Source organism: Dama dama, chromosome 15, assembly GCF_033118175.1.
Source record: "Dama dama isolate Ldn47 chromosome 15, ASM3311817v1, whole genome shotgun sequence".
NCBI lineage: Eukaryota > Metazoa > Chordata > Mammalia > Artiodactyla > Cervidae > Dama > Dama dama.
The window spans coordinates 80444604-80464905 of record NC_083695.1 but is presented as its reverse complement, the minus strand read 5'-3'; the positions used below and the strand labels follow the sequence as shown (position 1 = coordinate 80464905).

The window sequence follows — 20302 nt, the reverse complement described above, 5'->3', positions numbered from 1 at the left end:
GGGCAGAGTAAGTCTGCAATACCTCCAGACGCGATTAGGCAACTGTATTCAGTACACGTTTCCGCCCCAGTACACTATATATATGTATATATATACAGCTAATTATTGAGCAGCACTGGCGTGCCAAACCCCCTTTGCATGCTGGGGTGATGACACTTCCCGTGCTCAAGGCTCACAGTCGGGTACTGGAGGGGAACGCACCCACAGTTTATTATTAAACAATGGCAGTAGGTGCCAAGCGGTGGGCATGAATGCGGTGTTATGGAAACCCCCACAGCCTCTCCCAGAGATGAACTGTCTGAGGGGCAGGTAGGCAGCTCCTGCTGACTCCGCCCACGTCAGGTGCAAGACTAATGCATCAGAGCTGGGAGGTCACAATTTCAAATTCTCTTTATGTCCCTGAGTAAGATGACTAGGGGCCAAAGGGTGAAAAAGGATCAGCTCCAACGAGCGCGTCCTACAGGAAGCAATAACCTACTTGGGTCGGGGAGGGGTGTGAGAGGTAGAGCCGGACTAGCGAGGTAGGACAGCCGGCTAGCCAGGGTGGCCAAAGGGTGTGGAGCTCCGAAGACGAAGCGCCCGGGCCGGACGCTCGCCGAGCTGGAGACAGCGGAGCGTCGGCCCCGCCCACTGCAGGCAGGTTCCCTAGGCCCAAGGTGCGTTGCGTCACGACGCCTTCGTCTCGTTGATTGGCTCCTCCGGGGAGCCCCGCCCCCTCAGCTGTAGCCGGGCCGGCTTCGGCGTCGCCGCCATCTTTGTTGATGTGTCAGCTCCGCGGCGGCTAGGGGCAGCCGCGGAGGAGGTAGTGTGCTGTTGGCCCTGTTCCCACCGCTGTCCCCACCGCCCCCGCACTTCCAGGTCTGCGGGGCCCCTCTATGAAGAAGTTGATCCTTGAGCGGTAGTTCCAGCCGCTTCTTTAGGGGTGTGGCCTGAGGCTTGGATCAGTGGGGTAAGTACCGTAAAGGGGCGCCTGGGGAGGACCGGGGAGTCGCGGTGGCGGCGCGGCGGGCTTCCCACCTCCTCCGCCGTCCTGCACGTCCAGGGGCGGCTCCCCGGCCTGGCTTCTGGAGAGAGTTAGGTGAGCGATGGAGGAAGGAGTTCCCTCCTCTCTGCCTCCCGGCCGTCAGTCCCGGGCCACCCGGGCAGGAGGCGGCGGAGGGGTCGCCGGGGGCCGCGCCGCCTGAGAGGTCCCTAGAGAGCGGCAGCACTTAGGCCGCCGACAGGGTCTCCCCGTGTGAACAGCAGCTAAGCCCCACTTGCTCTGCCACCGCTCACAGACTCAGTCGCCTCTTTCTTCTTTCCTCTCCAAGTTGACTGTGTTGGTGTTTCATGTTTACTGTAGTTACTTTTTAAACCCTCTTCTAAACACTTCCATTACTGTGATTTTAAGTAATTTTAGAGACGATTCTTTGGGATCGTGGTTATGAGCGAAATCCTTCTTGGTATTTATATTGCCCCCCCGCCCCCCAGGACATCAAGGCATTTGATAAATCTTGGTTGCTAAGGATCAGATTTCAAATTTATGTGTCTGTCAAACCTGTAAAATGGTAAATCCCCTTCCACATGTCCCCTCGTAGCAATCTTGGGAAACAGTGCAGGTATAATTGTTGATCGCCTGTTAACAATGGAAGAACTTTAGCTAATTTTTACATCTTGATTTTGTTTAGAGGAAAGAGGCCTGGATTTGAAACATCTGGATTATCTTCGACTTGATAATCTTGTTACCTCGGAGAATTATGTAGTATGGTAATGCCGGGCAGCCCCAGGCATTTGGCAGTTTTCTCTGTGTGTACCTGTGTAATCTACCTTTCGTGCCTACCTTTTTAAATTTCTTCTAAAATGATAGGTTGGGAGTTTTTCTGAGGACAGTATGTGACAAATCAGTGAAAGTGTTTCAAGAGGTATGCTGGTAGTCGCTCAAAAACAAACAAACACACCAAAAACCTGTAAGTGTTTAGGTATGCTTGTTGTGGGTGTAGCCTTCCGGATTGCTAACTACACCTTCATATTTGCAGAGTGTGGGAAAGATTAAGGTGCGAGAGATGTTGATAGTAAAACCGACCATCTGCTTGTGTATCTTCTCTATTCAGCTACTTTCAAATTCTTTATCCATCATTGCACAAATAGAAAACAGTGATGATTGGCTTTTCCTTTTTCTCTTTTTTCCGTCCTTTTTGGTCCTTTCCTATTATTTTAAATTCAGCGGAAGATACTGAGTGATTCACAAACTTAGCAGTAAAAAAAAATTAAAACCCCTTGTTACATTGTAATAGCCGGGCATGTTGAATCACTAAAGATTCTACCTGGAAATGCCTGGCTTGCACTTATATTGGTTTTATTCTTTTTAAGACCTTTTCTTATTCATAATACCTGCATATAAACTCAGAGGTTCCTTTTAAACAGTGGAGATTCCATAGAGTATCTTTGGTATTTCACAGTCTTGTTTATTGCTAACAGGAAAGGAGTGGTGGAACACAGTAACCGCCTTTAACCTTTTAGTCCCTTCAACCATAAACTAAAGAGTTGTTCTTTGATGCTATTCAGTGACAGAGCTAATGAGGATTGCTTAGTATATTCTCCTTAAAACCATCTATTTACAAATACATACTAACTTCCTAGAAGTCTACTCTTTAGAAGAGATGATAGGTTGATGCAGCCTTTATTTAGAGATTTAGAAAAATCATATTTTCCTTTGAAGAATGACTGATAATCTGTACTAGTTTTTCAAATTCATGTAACAGTTTCACGTTAAAGACTCCTTAACCTGAAGTTATGTTTCTTTCACAAAGTTTAGATTTTTCTTTTACCTCTTAGCTCTAGTTTTAAATAATTAAAGCTGATTCTTGAATTTCTTACAAACATGTCACTGGGCTTACTGTGTTGGGAATATTATGTTCAGTGTCATTTTGGGGCAACTTTGGGAGTTTCAGTTCAGTTCAGTTGCGTCGTGTCCAACTCCTTGCGACCCCATGAACTGCGGCACTCCAGGCTTCCCTGTCCATCACTAACTACCGGAGCTTACTCAAACTCATGTCCATTGAGTCGGTGATGTCTTCCAACCATGTTGCCCTCTGTCGTCCCCTTCTCCCACCTTCAGTCTTTCCCAGCATCAGGGTCTTTGCAAATGAGTAAGTTCTTTGCATCAGGTGGCCAAAGTATTGGAATTTCAGCTTCAGCATCCGTTCTTCCAATGAATATTCAGGACTGATTTCCTTTAGGATGGGAGCATAGATAATTTAAATTTGCAAGTAACCCTGTAATCTTATCATATTATTTCAGAAGCCACCTTTGAACTTTATTTCTCAGCTACTGAGATTTTAAAAATCTATTTGGGCTAAGAAATAAACAAAAGAAAAAGTACTGGCATGAAGGGGCAATAGATAGAAAGTACAAATCAGACCCAGCAAAGTATCAATTGGATTGTGAGTATAGTTGCCTGTCATTAAGAAACATGAACTATTCACTTACTTCAGAGATGATCATGTCATAGCTAATGAATAATTTAATTTTTTTTATAAACTGCACTGTACCAAATTAACCAAGCGCAGGCCAAAGGTGGCTTCAAAATATAAACATTAACCAGAACTTGTTAATATAAGGCAGACTTAAAACTTATCTTTTATTGTTTATGATATTAGCTGGTTCCATTTTGAAAAGGAAACTGTAGGTCAATCCTGCCCTCCTGGTTTTTGGTTTGTTTTTTTTTTTTAGATTTTTGTGGGGAAATTAGCTGAAAATATTTTCCATGTTTTTGTAGACTCCTTAAAGTTTGTTTAGTGAGCTCTATACAAGGAAATTCAAAATGAGATTTCTATGCTAATAACTTTTCTGATTTAAAAGTTACTGTAAGAGATATATAAAATTCCATGGATCTAAAATACCAAACTGATAATATGACATATAACTTGTAATGTGATATACGATGTGGCTACTTACCATCTTTTTCCTGGAGTCTTGATGGACCGTAATTTCTCTTGTTACCGTATCACAGGTTTTGGTACTATTTGTGGGGGTGAGTGTCCTGCTGCATCTATTGCCCTGAGTCTTTCCACCGTCTTTTTCTGTGTGTGTTACAGTATACATACTGTAAAATTCTGAATGCCCTGACCCCTGGGTGTAAAGCTAAACAAACCCCTACGGGGATAATTGACCTTGGCCTCATATGATACACTCTTTAAACTAACGGACAAAGAGCTAGTGATCTGTTTCACATAACGGAAATGCAGTGTATTCAAGTTGAATTTTACCCAAAAGCTCGTTTACAGTGCGACTACTTTACAAATAAATCTTCCTTTTGATAGAACTAGTCTAGAGTTCTTTGAAATAACCAGCTCAGGTTTTAATCTTTTAAGAGTAGAATTTGATTCGCCGTGTATAAACGACAGTTTCAGATATTTTCATTATGTGAAACGAAGTTTTTATGTCTCTTGTATGGGTTCTTTTCTGTTCATTATTCTGTGTTTTAAAACTTTATCCAGGAAAGTATTTATATTTTGTAGTTCATATCTATCAAAAGTCAGACACTTGGGGTTTGTGATCAGTTTATGTTGGACTGTGGATGATGATTTTGATTGCTTCTGATTTTAATTTTTTTATTAGAACATTATTAGAACTGATCAGAAAGAGAAGTTATCATTTTGTTTATTCTGCTTTCAAAGTGTATTTGGGGAATACAAAGACCCTTTGATGTACTTACTCTTTTTTCAAAGGACAGTAAACTATTATATTGAAAAACAGGAGTGCCATCACAAGCTCAACTTGCTTATCTTAATGGACATTACTTGAGAAGCTACACTTGCTATTATTTGAGACTCAAATGGTACAATTTGTAAGTTTAAAATTTGTAGTTTGTTATAGATAACATTTATGCTGAACTGAGTCACATGTTTCTGTTGGAGTTAAACACTTGTATCTTATGTAGCTTCTCATGGAACACTGACCTTCCAGTTAAAATACTGTAAACAAAGAGTAAAAGATTTAACACAGATTTTGTGTGTTAGTTCACTACACCAGAAGGTAAACTCCGGAAGAGATGTCTATTTTATTCACTGCTTTGTTCCCAACACATAGGACAGTGCTGAACATAATATGTATTCAATACATATGTGGTGAATAAATGAATTAATATCTAGTTTAGAAATGTATTTCTGGTTTGGCACTTTTGTATGAGGTTTGTATGTTTGATAGTCTATTACCAGATGTCTGTGGATTTGAATTAGCTTGTATTTGCATTTATTGAATAAGCCTAAGTTCTTTTGTTGTTTGTTTATACTGCTAATTAATTTTTTTTCCCTTATCAGTAAAAAGAGCTTTTAATCATCTTTAGGTGATGAATATAATATACTAAATAAATGTTACAACAATTAATGTAAAGGTATTACATTTCTTTAAGACAAAACTTGATAGATTTTATGCTATCTATAAGAGAAACTTTCAAAACAAAGTGAAACAGGAATTAAAAAAGCAAGTGGAATCCAGCAAATCCTTGGTGTGTATCTAAAAGCTGAAAGCAAGAACTAAGACTTGTGTGCCAGTGTTCACAACAGTGGACACTGGATGGGAACAACCCAAGTGTCCATCAACAGATGAATGAATAAACACCATGTGGTGTATAAATACAAAAGAATATTAGCCCTACTATAAAAAGGAATGAAGTTCTGATATATGCTACAACATGGATGGGGCTTGAATTCATTATGTTAATTGGAAGAAGCCAGACATAGAAGAACAAACACTGTGTGAGTCCATTTACATGCGTTTCCTAGAATAAATTCATAGAGACCGGAGGTAGTTTAGAGGCTGGCCAGGAGATTTGGCTTTTGGTGGTGCCTTTAAGCTGGTTCCTGTGCCTCCATTATTCTTTGAATACTTCCTTACTTTCAAGCATGACAAAGTTCCAGGCTCATTTGTACTTTCCCTTTCTAAACCCCGGACATTTCTCCAAGGCGTCCGTGTTCCTTTCAGGGGAGGCTAGTATTAAGAAGTCAAGCTGTGAGTTCTAGGTGTGCTCATTGCTATAGGAGTATTGCAGCTCCCACTGCCTTCACTGGAAGTAGGGAATCAGCCTGGCCTCTCCACAGTGGGGTCCCGATGGCTCTCGCTTGGTTGAATGTGCTAGAAAAGGGGGGACATACACCAAAGGAGCTTTTTTCTCAACTTCTCTCTATAAATGGAATAATTCTGACAAAAGCTTCCATTTGAGTCCCCCCCCCCCCCCCCTCACCCAGGAGAAGACTAAAACCTCCTAGATCACCGTTGGCTATTGACAACACCACTTACCTATCCTACACCCCTTAAGCTCCATCAGGGGCCTTACACTTGCCTTGCCTAAACTCTTTTCTAGTTGATGTTCACAGAGCTAAGGAACAGCAGGACCCAGGCCTCTTCCCAGAAGGAGTGGGAGGTGGGGCTATACTGCTAATTCCTGGCAAACAAGAAATAGTATTAAAAGTTGTTAAAAACAGAGTTTTTGTTTATAAGGTTCTTACATAGAAATAATTTTGTACAGTTGCTGATTCTATAAGAAATAAAATCTATGGTGGATAATGATTGGCTTTAAGGCAAGTGAAGAGTGTTTCTTGACCAGTTGCCTACAGCTGATGAGCTCCAGTAAGAGCGAAACCACTTCTCACTCTGCTGAAACAGTTTTGAAGTGCGAATTGGTCCTGTAGTACTGTGTCAGAAACAGAAACAACCCTGGTGGGGGAAAAAAGCCCTTGAATTAAGAGGAATTTTGTGACTTGGCTAAATTTAAGTATAGTGTCTTCCCCTAATGAGTAAGAATTGCTAAAAAGTCAGATAACCTGTGCTTTTTCTTACCTTAGCAATAGAGATTGTAATTAGTAATTGTAGTCACTATGTCTGTATATGAGTGTGAAATTGATTTATACAAGCACTTCTTAATTAAAGCAAGCTTATGTACAAATGTATAGTTTTGCATCCTACCCCTTTAATATACTCTTAGGCTACTCCATCGTTGGTAGCTTTAATGATATCTGCTCCTTTACCCCCACCCCCAAGAAAAAGTTTGTACCGCAGCCAGATTGGCCTGCATCAGCATTGCCAGCTGGAGGCCCACAGGGGGACTCAGCTGACTGTTTTTTCCTCTGCTTAGCTGTGGACAGTCTAGCACATGATGGCGGCCCCTCCCTGCATCTTTCTTGTGTAGTTCCTTACTCTTGGTGATGGCTTTTTACATATAGACACACAAATCTTCTTTAATGCTTTTCCTTTTGCCCCCATCAGTATTCATTTGAACATTAAAAAACTGAGTTTGCAGACTAAGTGGTTATCAGATGCCAGTTTATATGGATACTTTTCCCAAAGATCATGGGCATATTTCTGAGAAACAATATAGAAAGTACTTGTCTTTTGACATTGAACTATGTTTGTGTTAGTCGCGTAGTCATGTCCGACTCTTTGTGACCCCATGTATTATAGCCTGCCAGGCTCCTCTGTCCATGGAATTCTCCAAGCAAGAATATTGGAGTGGGTTGCTATTTCCTTCTCCAGGGGATCTTCCTGACCCAGGGATTGAACCCAGGTCTCCTGTATTGCAGGCAGATTCTTGACTGTCTGAGCTACAGCCTTCTTTAATATGCAGAAGGATGATATGTAAAACAGAATCTAAGCTGAGGTATTTATAGTGACAGGTGTGTGTTTGTTCATTTATTACCTAGATGAATAACCAGCAGAATGAGACATTTTTGTTGTTCTGTGCTGTCTTGCACACAGCAAGTCTTCTTACAACCTGGTTTCCACCCTCTAAATGCCTTCAGCACCCCCAGCTCATTATGTAAACTCAGTTCCACCCTCACTGAGAACCATTGAACAGCGTTTGCAAGAATGACTGTAAATGTAGTAGAGAATGTATTTGTTGGATTTGTTTATCTGTTTACTATTACTGTTATATTGCTTGAGATTTAAGAAGTTTGATTCAGTTCAGAGTGAGATTCCTCTTCCTTGTGAGTACAGAGATCATTTAAAAGGCTGTTGAGAAATGTCACAAGGAAGGCTATGACTGTGTACCTGATGAGTATAAATACAGTATGTTTTCATTTACATGAGAGGTTATTTTTTGTGCTTGCCATTAGGGAAAATTCGGAGGAGACATGACCTTAGAGTCTGTCCTTTAAGTATAATTAGGGTCTGGATAGGCTGAAGGGAGGGCCTGCCTTGGTAGCTCAGCAATAAAAAATCTTCCTGCAATGCAGGAGAAGCGATTCAGTCCCTGGGTGGGAAAGATCCCCTGGAGAAGAAAGTAGCAACCGGCTCTAGAACTCTTGCTTGTGGAATCCCATGGACAAAGGAGCTTGGTGGGCTACAGTCCATGGGGTCACAAGAATTGGACACAACTTAGGGACTAAACTACTGCCACTAGACTGAAGGGCAGACCAGTCTAGAAGAGAGCAAAGCCATGAAAATGTTAATGTGCACATTGTTTGGAGGAATCTAAAGTAGTCTGGGCAAGGGCTGGTAAGGTACTATAGTGAAGTACTAGGATTTTAAGATTGTGTTGAGAGAGAAGATTGGAAAAATAGTACAGCTGTAACTCTGAGGTATAAACATGAAATGCTCACATCCCCTCCACTTCCCTCTGAGGTACAGTCCTTTAATAATGTCTTGCTTTGGTGTCAAAACTCTTCTGCCACTTTTGATGACTAGAAAAAAAACTTATTCCAGGAATTAAGACAGGTTTCACTTGCTTACAAAAGCAGGCAACAAAAACATGTTAATCATAAACTCTTTCTTCTCTGTGAAGAAATGTTGAAACTGGTAGTTCCCAGCTGCTTGGATTAAAGAAGAGATGTAATTTGGCTCTAAAATTTGTCCCCTCTCCTTCTGCTTAACTAGCCCTTTCGGAGCTGGGGGAATACCAGCCAGTGGAGGCAGAGTTCGCACTATCTGAAACTTGGAAGGGGGAAGCAGTAGCTCTGCCTTTACTCTGATTGATCTGGTTGTGTTCGATGGTGATCTCTCTGGAGGTGGTGTGTGTGGTATTTTGGGGAGAAGGGGCAGTTTTGTAACTCCCTTGACCCTGTGCCATTGAGGACTCACTTTGTAGTGCAGCTCCTGTTCCTCTGTGGCAGAGCCAACGTGGTGTACACTTAACGCCTTCTCTGGGTGGGATGACGCTTACCTGGTGCTGTCTCAGGTCATCCGCCCTTATACCAGCCTCCTTGCTCCTTGACTTGGAGTTTCAGGAAGGAGAACTGGAGGGAGGATGGAGTGAGACTGAGAAGCCAACAACTCAAATGTTCCAGGTAGGAAGTTATCAGGCCTGGGTTGAGTTGCAGGTAGGGGACAGTGACAGTAGAAATGAGGGTTTAATTGCAGGAAACATGAAATCAGTAAAAGAATATGAGGCTAAAGGAAAGAAAGAGTTATGACTAAGAAAAATGGTAGCAATGACAAATAAAAGATTAGGGGTTCTCAATCTTAGAAGCTGCTGTTGTGATTCTAGATTTAGCCATTTTTTTAATTGACCCATTGGAAATGCCACTATTCATTTGAGATTATTATAGAGTGAAAACAAAGAGATAATTTGTTATCTATAATTCAAGAGCACAGGAATGAAAACAAAGTGGGCATCAACTATGAGTTTGTGGTTTCAGTAATCATATTGGATGAATTCTAGGAGGGAATATAAAGTTGTGGACTGAATCCTGGGGAATGTGAAAGCTGGATAAGAAGATAACCATTGTTTGCATAATGCTTTTCTGTTGACAAAGCATGGCTCGCAGACAAGAGCCATAGAGCTATCAAATGAAAGTTTCTTCTGGTCAATCTATGCTGGAGAGTCACAATGCCTTCATAGACTCATTCTCTTTTAAATAGATTCTTTATCTTCTGTCCATTACATCTGGTCAGCTCTGAGTTCGACTTCAATAGATATCACATAACATTGACTAGTTGTGACTAGTTATGATGTTTGAAAGCACTTTTTAGATTGATTTCCAAATTAAGATTTCAAATTCAGCAGCAACACATTTATAAGTTATATCTTAAAATTAATTATTTTGAGGAAGGTAGTGGCTTCCTTCCAAATGAGGAAGCCACATAACACTAATGTCCGTGTTTGAGAATTATTTTACTTTGTCCTTGATTTGGAATACACCTTACTCATAAGGCTTTTTATTAACTTACTGCATTTATTTATATTGCCTAAACCAAACCTTTATTGCTAGTGTGGACTTTGTCTTAGTTGTAACATACATGCAGCAAGATAATAATGATAATTTGTTTGGTTGTTGGGAAGTATGTTGTACAAGTAGGTAATTTATAGTATTAAGGCTAATGTCTAATTACTTGATGCCAGGATATTTAACAGGCAGTTTCGTCTTCTTTTCCTTTCTTAGAATTCTTCATTAAGATTGTTGGGATGTTCTGTACTTTTCTGTCTCAGGATAAGTTGAAGTTGACTAATTTTCAGAAAATAGCTAGCTTAGTAACCCTCATAAACAGCTTAAAAACTAACTTAAGCTAACATTGTTGAATTAGGTTTGTAAATGTTTCTTTAATGAGCGATGCAGTGCATGTGGGGTCCATTTGAGTTGTGCTGAACATTATGTGTTCTTGATGAGAATGTTTGGAAATCACTATGATACTTCTTGTATCCCAGGGTGAAACATGAATTCCTGTCAGGAATCCTTTACACCTTGACTTCTTTCAGCTCAGCTATATGTGTCTAGGCATGTAGGTAGCTGTGTTTTATTGTCTAGTTTTCCTTTTGCAGTAAATATCATTGTTAATGTACATTGTTTTATTACCTTGATTTGTAATTTCTTGCCTAGTGTTTTCATTGCTGTCTGATTTCTGCAATAGTTTGTTATGAGTTCTTTACATAGTCTTTTTTTCCCCTTGTGGAGCTGAAGGAATTCTATTAATAATTCTTGGGCACTAATCTCATTATTAGTTTCATTCTGTACCCAACATCTTATGAGGTCAAACTGCAGCTGAAGTGAAGTGATAGGATCGAAGGAGAAGAGAGTGAACCTGTGTGCTACCTGACCTGTGGTGACTCATTTGGATCAACTGTTTTATTCTTTTTTTTTTCCCCCTCCAAGGAAGGAATTTTTAAAGAATTATTACTGGTAAAATGTGTAACCTTAGTTTTTCCACATCATGAAATGTATGCAACTATATATGGGGTCTTGGTTTTAAAAAACCTTTTTTAAAATGTGTGTTTTGACTTTCTTAGATGTAAAACGAAGATCAGGAACGGATTTGAAGTACACAGTGAATCGGCGCCAATCAGCATGTCAGAGACAGAGCACATAGCCTCCATTTCCTCTGATCAAGATATTGAGAAAACATCGGAAACAAAGGAAGACTCATGCAACTCCTTTTCTGGTGATGAAAGCAGCAGCTTAGAAATTGAGTCCAAACTGTTGTCATTAAACTTTGATAAAACTTTATGTCAGCCTAATGAACACAGTAATCAAATTGAAACACAGGAAAATTATATTCCAGATCATGGTGGGGGTAAGGATTCCTGTGCTAAAACAGACACAGGCCCAGAAAATTCTGAACAAATAACTAGTTTTCCTGGTGGAGATTTTACACAGCAAGTTTTGAAAACAAGTGAAGCAGAACAAGCAGTGACACAAATATTGGCGGAATTAAGGTCATCTACATTTATAGAAGCAGGTAATCAAAAGACTTATTCAGAAAGTCCTTATGATACAGACTGCACCAAGAAACTTATTTCAAAAATAAAGAATGTTTCAACATCAGAGGATTTGTTGGAAGAAATAGAATCTGAGCTCTTATCTACTGAGTTTGCAAAAGATCACCGAGTACCAAATGGAATGAATAAGGGAGAAAATGCATTAATTATGTTTGAAAAGTGTGTGCAAGATAAGTATTTGCAACAGGAGCACACCATAAAAAAGTAAGTTTTTTATTCTTCCAGGTTATTTTTTTACATGAGGCTTAAAGATTAAATTCTTTAAAGTATCATTTTATTTACTTTTATTTCCACAGTAGAGCCATGCACATAAGTAAAGTTATTGAGCAAATGTCAAGTTTGCCTAGTTAATATGTAACTTTTTTTTTAGGATGTGATATTTTCATTATTTTAGAAATAATAGGTAAATAGTGTTTTTATGAGTGTTATATATAATATACCTATGTTAAATATGTTAGCATATATATAAATATATATATCTATAAAGGCACTGTTTTGAATATGATTCAAAATTTGTTTTACATAGAAGTCTTCTTATGTTAAGTTAAAGAAAATAAATATTAAAGTGTAAGTTCATTAAAGATCTAGAAATGTTTGTAAAGACAGCTCAAATTTTTCAGTTTTAAGAGAATGTAAAGCATTACATTGTCAGAACTAAGATAAATTCAAAAGGAATGAGATGTCATGAAACTAAAAAATTTTTCTTAAAATCCCCACTGTAAATTTATTGGTTTAAAAAATTAAAATTTAGAGAACAGAAGAATTGGTGTATTATCGTTCAGTAAATAAGAATATAGTTAATTTTTGACTTTTCTTCAATTTGTGGAGTTAATTTCTATTTTAATAACTGTATTATCATTCAGTAAATAAGAATATAGTTAATTTTTGACTTCTCTTCAATTTGTGGAGTTAATTTCTATTTTAATTAATTTCTAAATAATAATTTAATAGTTAATTTATATTTCCATTTTAAATTTCATTTTATCTTTTCCTGGTGTTATAGCACCCCGTGTTTTTATTTTATATTTATATGTGTAAGTGGTGCGTATATTTAGATACTCTTATAACCCTTATAAAGGACAATAAAACTTGCTAGCCTTCATTAATATCGACTGATTCTCTTTTTTAAAAAGTGACACTTTAAAAGTTTTTTGGAATGGGAGGGGCATGTGTAGAGAAAGGGGAGGAGGCAATTGGTTTATCCAGTGAATTTTAATACCAGCATCCAGAGCCTTTTTTTTCTATTTTTCATTTTTAAATTGTGATAAAATACACATAACATTTGCCACCTTAACCATTTTTAAATGTGAAGTTTGGTAGTATTAAATATATTCACAGAGTATACAACCAGCACCATAGCTTTTCATTTTACTGATTTGAAGCTCTCTATATCCATCAAACAACTCCCTATTTCCCCCGCCCTAGACCCTGGTGACCACCACTATTGTGCTTTCTGTTTCTAAGAGTTTGACTGCTCTTGATGCTTCACGTAAATGAAATTGTACAGTATTTGCCTTTTTGTGACTGGCTTGTTTCACTTAGCGAATGTCCTCAAGGTTCATCCAAACTGTAGTATGTGATAGAGTTTCTTTCCTTTTTAGGGTTGAATAATATTCCACTGTATGTATGTTGTTTATTGTTTATCTGTTCATCCATCAGTGGACGTTTGGGTTGCTTCTACCTTTTGACTGTCATGAATAATGCTGCTGTGAACCTGAGTGTACAAATATCTGCTGAGACTCCAGATATCTCTTGATACTTTCTTAACACTGCCTGAAAACTAATGGCAGCTACTGCTGCTGATAACTTGACTGGAATGCTGCTGTTATGAAAAAAACTATGATTTTATGCTTGGACCATCCGTTTTTCTGCCATTCTTGCCTTTCTGGGTAACTTCCTTATTTCCTGCTATCTATACTTTAATCTTTTACACTTTCCCTTTGAGATTATTCCTGATACTTCTTTCTACTTTCCTTAGATTTTGAGTCTTGACCACTTTCATGTTTCTCTTGTAAATGATAAGATGTTATAGATTTGATAATAATAGCCAGAAGACTTCGTGTGCCTGGCACTTTCCATGTATTAATGCATGGAATCCTCACAGAACAACCCTATGCGGTATGAACAGTTATTATTCCCATCTTACAGATAAGGTACCTGAAGCACAGAGAAGTTAAGTAACTAACTTGCTCAGGGTCACAAGTTACTAAGTGCCAAGTTAAAATCTGAACCCATTTAGTCTGGCTTAAGTGGATTTTTTTTTAATGTGCTTATCAGAAATGAACAGGTTACATGTTATTAAATTTATCTAAAAACATTGGGAATACAGTAGAAAGTTAACTTCTTTTGTGCTCTATCATGTCAGGACAGGGGCAGCGTGGTAGACTGGGGTAATGAGAAAGTTGGAAGGTCCCCACTGCCACTTGCAGGCTTTGTTTCCTTAATTAAATCAATGTCTCTGAGACAGATTTTTCATCTGTATGAAGGGGACAATACTTACCTGATAGGATTGTTTTGAGGACATTAAAGGGTTAAAATATTATTATTTTAAATCCCAAGTTTTTATTGTGCAGGTAATATTTTAAATTTCAAGTAAAATGCTTTATGATTAAGTTAGCTCTAAAATAATTCGTCTTTTTTTCTTTCACTTTCATTCAATTTCCTGTAAAGAAAACTACCTTTTAGTTGCTTTGGCTTAAATTTTCATGAATGAATCTATTTGCAAATGTCTTTGTTTAATACATCCATTCCCCCCCCCCCCCTTTTTTTCATTCCCCTGTTTTCTAACATCAGTATTATTATCCAATGTCCCAACCAGATTTCTAATTAGGAACAATTACTTGTGTATAGGATGTGCACTTGGCATATAAGAATAATAATTTCAGGGCTTGCTGTTCTTTACTTCTGTCTCCCTAAAATGTTTACTTTATAAACTATAGTCAGGATTCTCATGTTTCTAGTTGTTTCCTGCAACAAATTGAGTGTTCATCTTTATCATATAATCTGAGTTAAATCACTGTGCCAAAAACAAACAAACAAACAAAAAAAATCACTGTGCCATAAAAGGCTTGAAGAAGCTTGTATGCTACACAGTCTTCTGTTCCCAAACATTTTCACAATGTACCTGCTCACTGCATTCCTGTTCTATCAGAGAGGTCTGTCCTGATTACCTGAAGTATAGTCATAGTTCAAGTCATTTTCCCTGTCCTCTTGCCCTTTTTTAGTTTTCTTAATAGAACTTAACCACAACTTGACATTTCATTATATATCTATCTATTGTTTAATTTCTCTCTTAGAATGTGAGCATCACGAGTTCAAAGACAGTTCACTGACGTACCCCCAACATAGACTAGTATAGGTACATAGTAGGTACTCAGTCAGCATTTGTTGAGTAACTGAGGGATCTTCAAAGTAGAAGATGGCAAGGAATTAGACCTGCGTCCAAATCTAATCTTCACCCACTTACTAACTGTGTGTGTTAGTTGCTCAGTCGTGTCCGACTCTTTGCGAGCCTATGGACTGCAGCACGCCAGGCTTCCCTGTCCATCACCGGCTCCTGGAGCTTGCTCAAACTCATGTCCATCAACTTGATGATGCCATCCAACCATCTCATCCTCTGTTGCCCCCTTCTCCTCCTGCCCTCAGTCATTCCTAGCATCAGGGTCTTTTCCGGTGAGTTGGCTCTTCACATCAGGTGGCCAAAGTATTAGAGCTTCAGCATCAGCCCTTCCAATGAATATTCAGGGTTGATTTCCTTTAGGATTGATTGGTTTAACCTCCTTGCTCTCCAAGGGACTGTCAAGAGTCTTCTCCAGCAGCACAGTTTGAAAGCATCAATTTTTTGGTTCTCAGCATTCTTTATGGCCCAACTCTCAGAACCATACATGACTACTGGAAAAACCATAGCTTTGAGTATATGGACCTTTGTCGGCAAAGTGATATCTCTGCTTTTTAATAGGCTGTCTAGGTTTGTCATAGCTTTTCTTCCAAGGAGCAAGTGTCTTAAATTTCTTGGCCGTAGTCACCATCTGCAGTGATTTTGGAGTCCAAGAAAAGTAGAATATATCATTACAAAAGAATTACTTGGAAATATTTGTTTATTAATCATAAGTATCTCCACCTCAGTCTGCAAACAGATTATTTTCCACATTTTTAATTATGTTTTACTTATACTGGCCTTTTTATATTTAGGTTAATTAAAGAAAATAAGAAGCATCAGGAACTCATCTTAGACATTTGTTCAGAAAAAGACAATTTAAGAGAAGAACTTAAAAAAAGAACCGAAACAGAGAAGCAGCATATGAACACAATTAAACAGGTAAAAAGACAAAAATCTTGGAAGTCTGTTCTTAAATACATCCCTGAAAATTTGTATATAAGTTGAAGTTCTATAGATGACATCATACTTTAAATGCAGAAGATTGCTTGGTATGTGAAGCATTCTCTTATGAAATGGGAATCCTAGCCTTATCTTTTTGTTTTATGTAAATTAATATTTTTATATGATATGTGTGGCAGTATTCTACGTATAATAGATATCTGAGAAGGAAAGACAGTTTGTTTGGCAGCCAAATAGATTGTTTGAGAAGAAGCAGTATATCCCTAAACGTTTGTGTCTGGCTTTAGCGGGCTTTACAGCTTATGCGTACATGCGTGCGAAGTTGCTTCAGTCGTGTCCCACTCTGTGTGACTCCACATAGTGTAGCCCACCAGGCTCCGCTGTCCGTGGGATTCTTGAGGCAAGAGTACTGGAGTGGGTTGCCATTTCCTCCTCCAGTGGATCTTCCCGACACAGAGATCGAATCTGCGTCTCTTGTTTCTCCCGCATTGGCAAGCAAATTCTTTGCCACTAGTGCCACCTGGGAAGCCCTTTTAAACTTACAGTTTAATGCAGTTCTGTTCTTAGTATTTTGTAAACTATACTGAAGGCTGACTCTTTTATTTCAGATTTTATCTGGTTAGCTAGTTTCCCCAAGCCTTTCCTTTCCTTTCTTTTTTAAAAATGTACTATGATGCTTGGATCAGCAAGGTGCATATTCTAGACTGGTAGCTTAGCTGCTCTTTATCTTTTTGAGCTGCTTTTTTTTTTTTATTTCCCTAGTAGCTCAGCTGGTAAAGAATTGTCTGCAATGAAGGAGACCCCAGTTCAATTTCTGGGTTAGGAAGATCCGCTGGAGAAGGGATAGGCTACCTACTCCAGTATTCTTGGGCTTCCTTTGTTGCTCAACTGGTAAAGAATCTGTCTGCATTGTGGGAGACCTGGGTTCAATCCCTGGGTTGGAAAGATCCTCTGGAGAAGGGAAAGGCTACAACTCCAGTACTCTGGCCAGGAAATTCCATGGACTGTAGTCCATGGGGTTGCAAAGAGTCAGACATGACTGAGCGACTTTCACTTTCATTTTTCTTCCATGGAAAAGGTTAGAAACATGGTAGCCTTGAAAGTCTTTGTTTTTGCTTCATCTTTCACAGAAAGCTGTATAATGAAAATAAAAGTAAACAGCTGGTAATACTGTAATGAAACATTAAACCAAGTTTCACTTACTTATACTTTGTTATACTTAATGAAATTATACTTTATCAGGAAAGTTTAATCCTAATTTTTGTGTGTGTGTGTGGTCTACCACATGTAGACCAAACTTAGAATTTTAAAGTGAAGGTGCCTTAATTTTAAAGTGTGGGGCTGAATATGAATTTTGGTAGACATATCACTGCTGATGACCGGAAACTTCAGAATAAACAGATGGAGGCTAACCAGAGCTGTTCTTTTCCTGAGATTGTTAGTGGTTGTGCCCTATTAAAGGAGAAAATTTGATTCACCTTTCTTTTGCTAGCCAGTATAGCAGAGTTTTCTTTCCTAATTTTATCTTTGAATCTGTACATCTTAATATGGCTGCCACTGGCCATCGTGATATTGGGCATGTAAAAGGTGGCTAGTCCAAATTAAGAGGTGATGTAAGTGTGAAATATGCCCTTTAAAGACTTAGTACAAAAAGGGGTAAAATGGCTCCGTTTTTTAATGTTGACTACATGTTGAAATGATATTCTATATACATTGGGTTTAATAAAACATTTATTTCACCTGTTTCTTTTTACTTCTTAAAATGTTGCTACCAAAAAATTGGGCTTGTATTGCTGTTGGACAGTGTTGTCATATGGAAAATTAGTACATGTGTACTATATGTAAGCTAACTAGTAGGGTTTTTATAGCAGTTTCATTGATATATAATTCACATACCACATAATTCACTCATTTTAGTATACAGTTTGGTGATTTTTAGTTGTACATTTTGTCACAATTTTAGAAAATTTTATCACGTGAAAAAACTACAAGCCCATTAATAGTCACCCCTCATTTCCCTCCAGCCCCTGTCAGCTGTCTTCCCTCAGCCCTAGGGGACAACTAGTCTACTTTCTGTCTCTCTATGTATTTGCCAGTTCTGAATATTTCAAATAAATGGAATCATGTATGTTTCCTTTTCCTTCATATAAGTAGAATCATGTAATATCTAGCTTCTAAATGTAATTTTTTCAAGATTTCTATCAAGATGTAGCTTTTACAGTATTTAAGATTAGGGTTATGGGTTAGGTTTATAGATTTATGTCTACCATTTTTGAGTATTTTATGTCTACAGTTTCTTTATGTCTTTTCTGCTGTGTTCCTATTTTGTTTCCCTATTCCTCACTTACTGCCTTATATTGCATTAAGTAAATATGTAACATTTAAATTTTTTTCATGATATTTTAACTATTTTTTGAGTTATTTCATTGATAATTACTTTAGAGCTTACCATCTGTCTTCTCAGAGTCTTCTTCAGGTTTTTTTTTTTTTTTTCTTCAGGTTTATACTGACTTAATTCTAATGATATATTGGAACATCATTAATGTTTACTTGTTATGTCTATGGCTGAAGTATATTCTTGAATTCTTTATGCTCATATGTATATAATTTGTATTTATTTGAAATGTTAGTGGTCTGTTTGTTATAGCTATATAAATAATCTGGAAATAATTTTCTTTACAGTTAGAAACAAGAATAGAGGAACTTAATAAAGAAGTTCAGGCTTCCAAAGATAAAGTATTAGCTCAAGACATTGCAGCCAAAAATGCAATTCAGCAATTACACAAAGAGATGGCCCATCGGATGGAACAGGTATTTTTCAGATCATCATTATTATTAACTTTCTGTTGACTTTTTGTTTATTTAACCCTGTTAGATAATTTTAGACATTAGTGTGTATTAGGAATAGGATTTTTAAAATGCTAAAGCATTACATAAATGTATGTTAACTACAAAAAACTTCAACTTTTATTTCTGTGATTCTTTACAATATGCTGACCCTGAGCAGTAAGAATGTTACATGCTTAACGCTTATACTATCAGTTCTCAAACTTTTATACTAATTAAAGAGAAATATAGAGGATAAGACATTAAGAAGAAGATAGCTTTAGTGAACCCAAACATAGTTTCATTAAAATAACTATTAGAATTACGATTATATTTTAAAATAAAAACAGAATGATAAATGGTACACAATAACAATTCAAACTGTAAAACATGTCTTCTTTCAAACCTTTTCTTTATATGAGGACAAAGAAACTTGTTAATATGGTCCCTGATGGTCATTTTCCCAGAGCACAGGTGAGGCTAGGAAAGAGTAGAAAAGTGATCTGAAGGCATAAACGGAATATAGCATCTGTATTAGCTAAAGGAAAAGAAATAGGAAAGGGAAGAAGCAAATGTTAGTGATGTGAATTTGTTCATTGTATCACTTCTTTTTTATGATTTCATGACACAGGTCCCCAAAATGTGCAAAAATCAAAAAGTAAATTGGTGATATTTTAAGAAAATATTATTTATTTTAGTTTATTTTTACTTTAAAAAACATGTTTTATTAACGCTAGATACTTTTTTCAAAGGCCAACAAGAAATGTGAAGAGGCACGCCAGGAAAAAGAAGCAATGGTAATGAAGTATGTTAGAGGTGAGAAGGAATCTTTAGACCTTCGAAAGGAAAAAGAGATACTTGAAAAAAAGCTTAGAGATGCAAATAAAGAATGTGAGAAAAACACTAACAAAATTAAGCAACTTTCTCAGGAGAAAGGACGATTACACCAGCTGTATGAAGCAAAGGTATCACTTTTGATATTGTACCTTGCCTGAAGCTTATTCTCTTTGCTTTTCCTTATTTAATTAAATAATCATAAATTAACATGGTTCAACCACTGTTAAACATAAAGCTGTGTTTGTTAGTTTACCTTCAAAGAAGGTGAATGCTTTAATAACTCCAGTATGTTGTTAGCTAGCTACAAAACGTTTTTCCTGTGAAAATATGAGAAACTGACACATGTTGTTTATTAGATCTTTTTTAAAACTTTCTTTTAAAATCTACATGTTGTAGAAATGACTTTGTGCTTCAAAGGAAGATTTTACTTTTGTAAAAGATGGACATGACACTGAAAGTCACTCAGTCATGTCCAACTCTTTGCGACCCCATGGACTGTACAGTACATGGAATCCTCTAGGCCAGAAGACTAGAGTAGATAGCTGTTCCCTTCTCCAGGGGATCTTCCCATCCCAGGGATTGACCCCAGGTCTCCCTCGTTGCAGGCGGAT

At 37.8% G+C, this 20302-nt stretch overlaps 1 protein-coding gene across 1 annotated transcript in view; it reads left to right on the top strand.

Annotated features, from left to right (window-relative positions):
* Window positions 1-748: 748 nt before the first annotated feature.
* The window catches only part of CCDC186 (coiled-coil domain containing 186), a 40571-nt gene continuing 21017 nt past the window's right edge, over window positions 749-20302 (top strand). Inside the window, exons 1-5 of the mRNA XM_061162723.1 lie at window positions 749-949; window positions 11201-11893; window positions 15881-16007; window positions 18711-18839; window positions 19607-19819. Of these exons, the coding sequence (XP_061018706.1) occupies window positions 11259-11893; window positions 15881-16007; window positions 18711-18839; window positions 19607-19819 (1104 nt within the window). The 5' untranslated portion in view covers window positions 749-949; window positions 11201-11258. The remainder of the gene's footprint in view (window positions 950-11200; window positions 11894-15880; window positions 16008-18710; window positions 18840-19606; window positions 19820-20302) is intronic.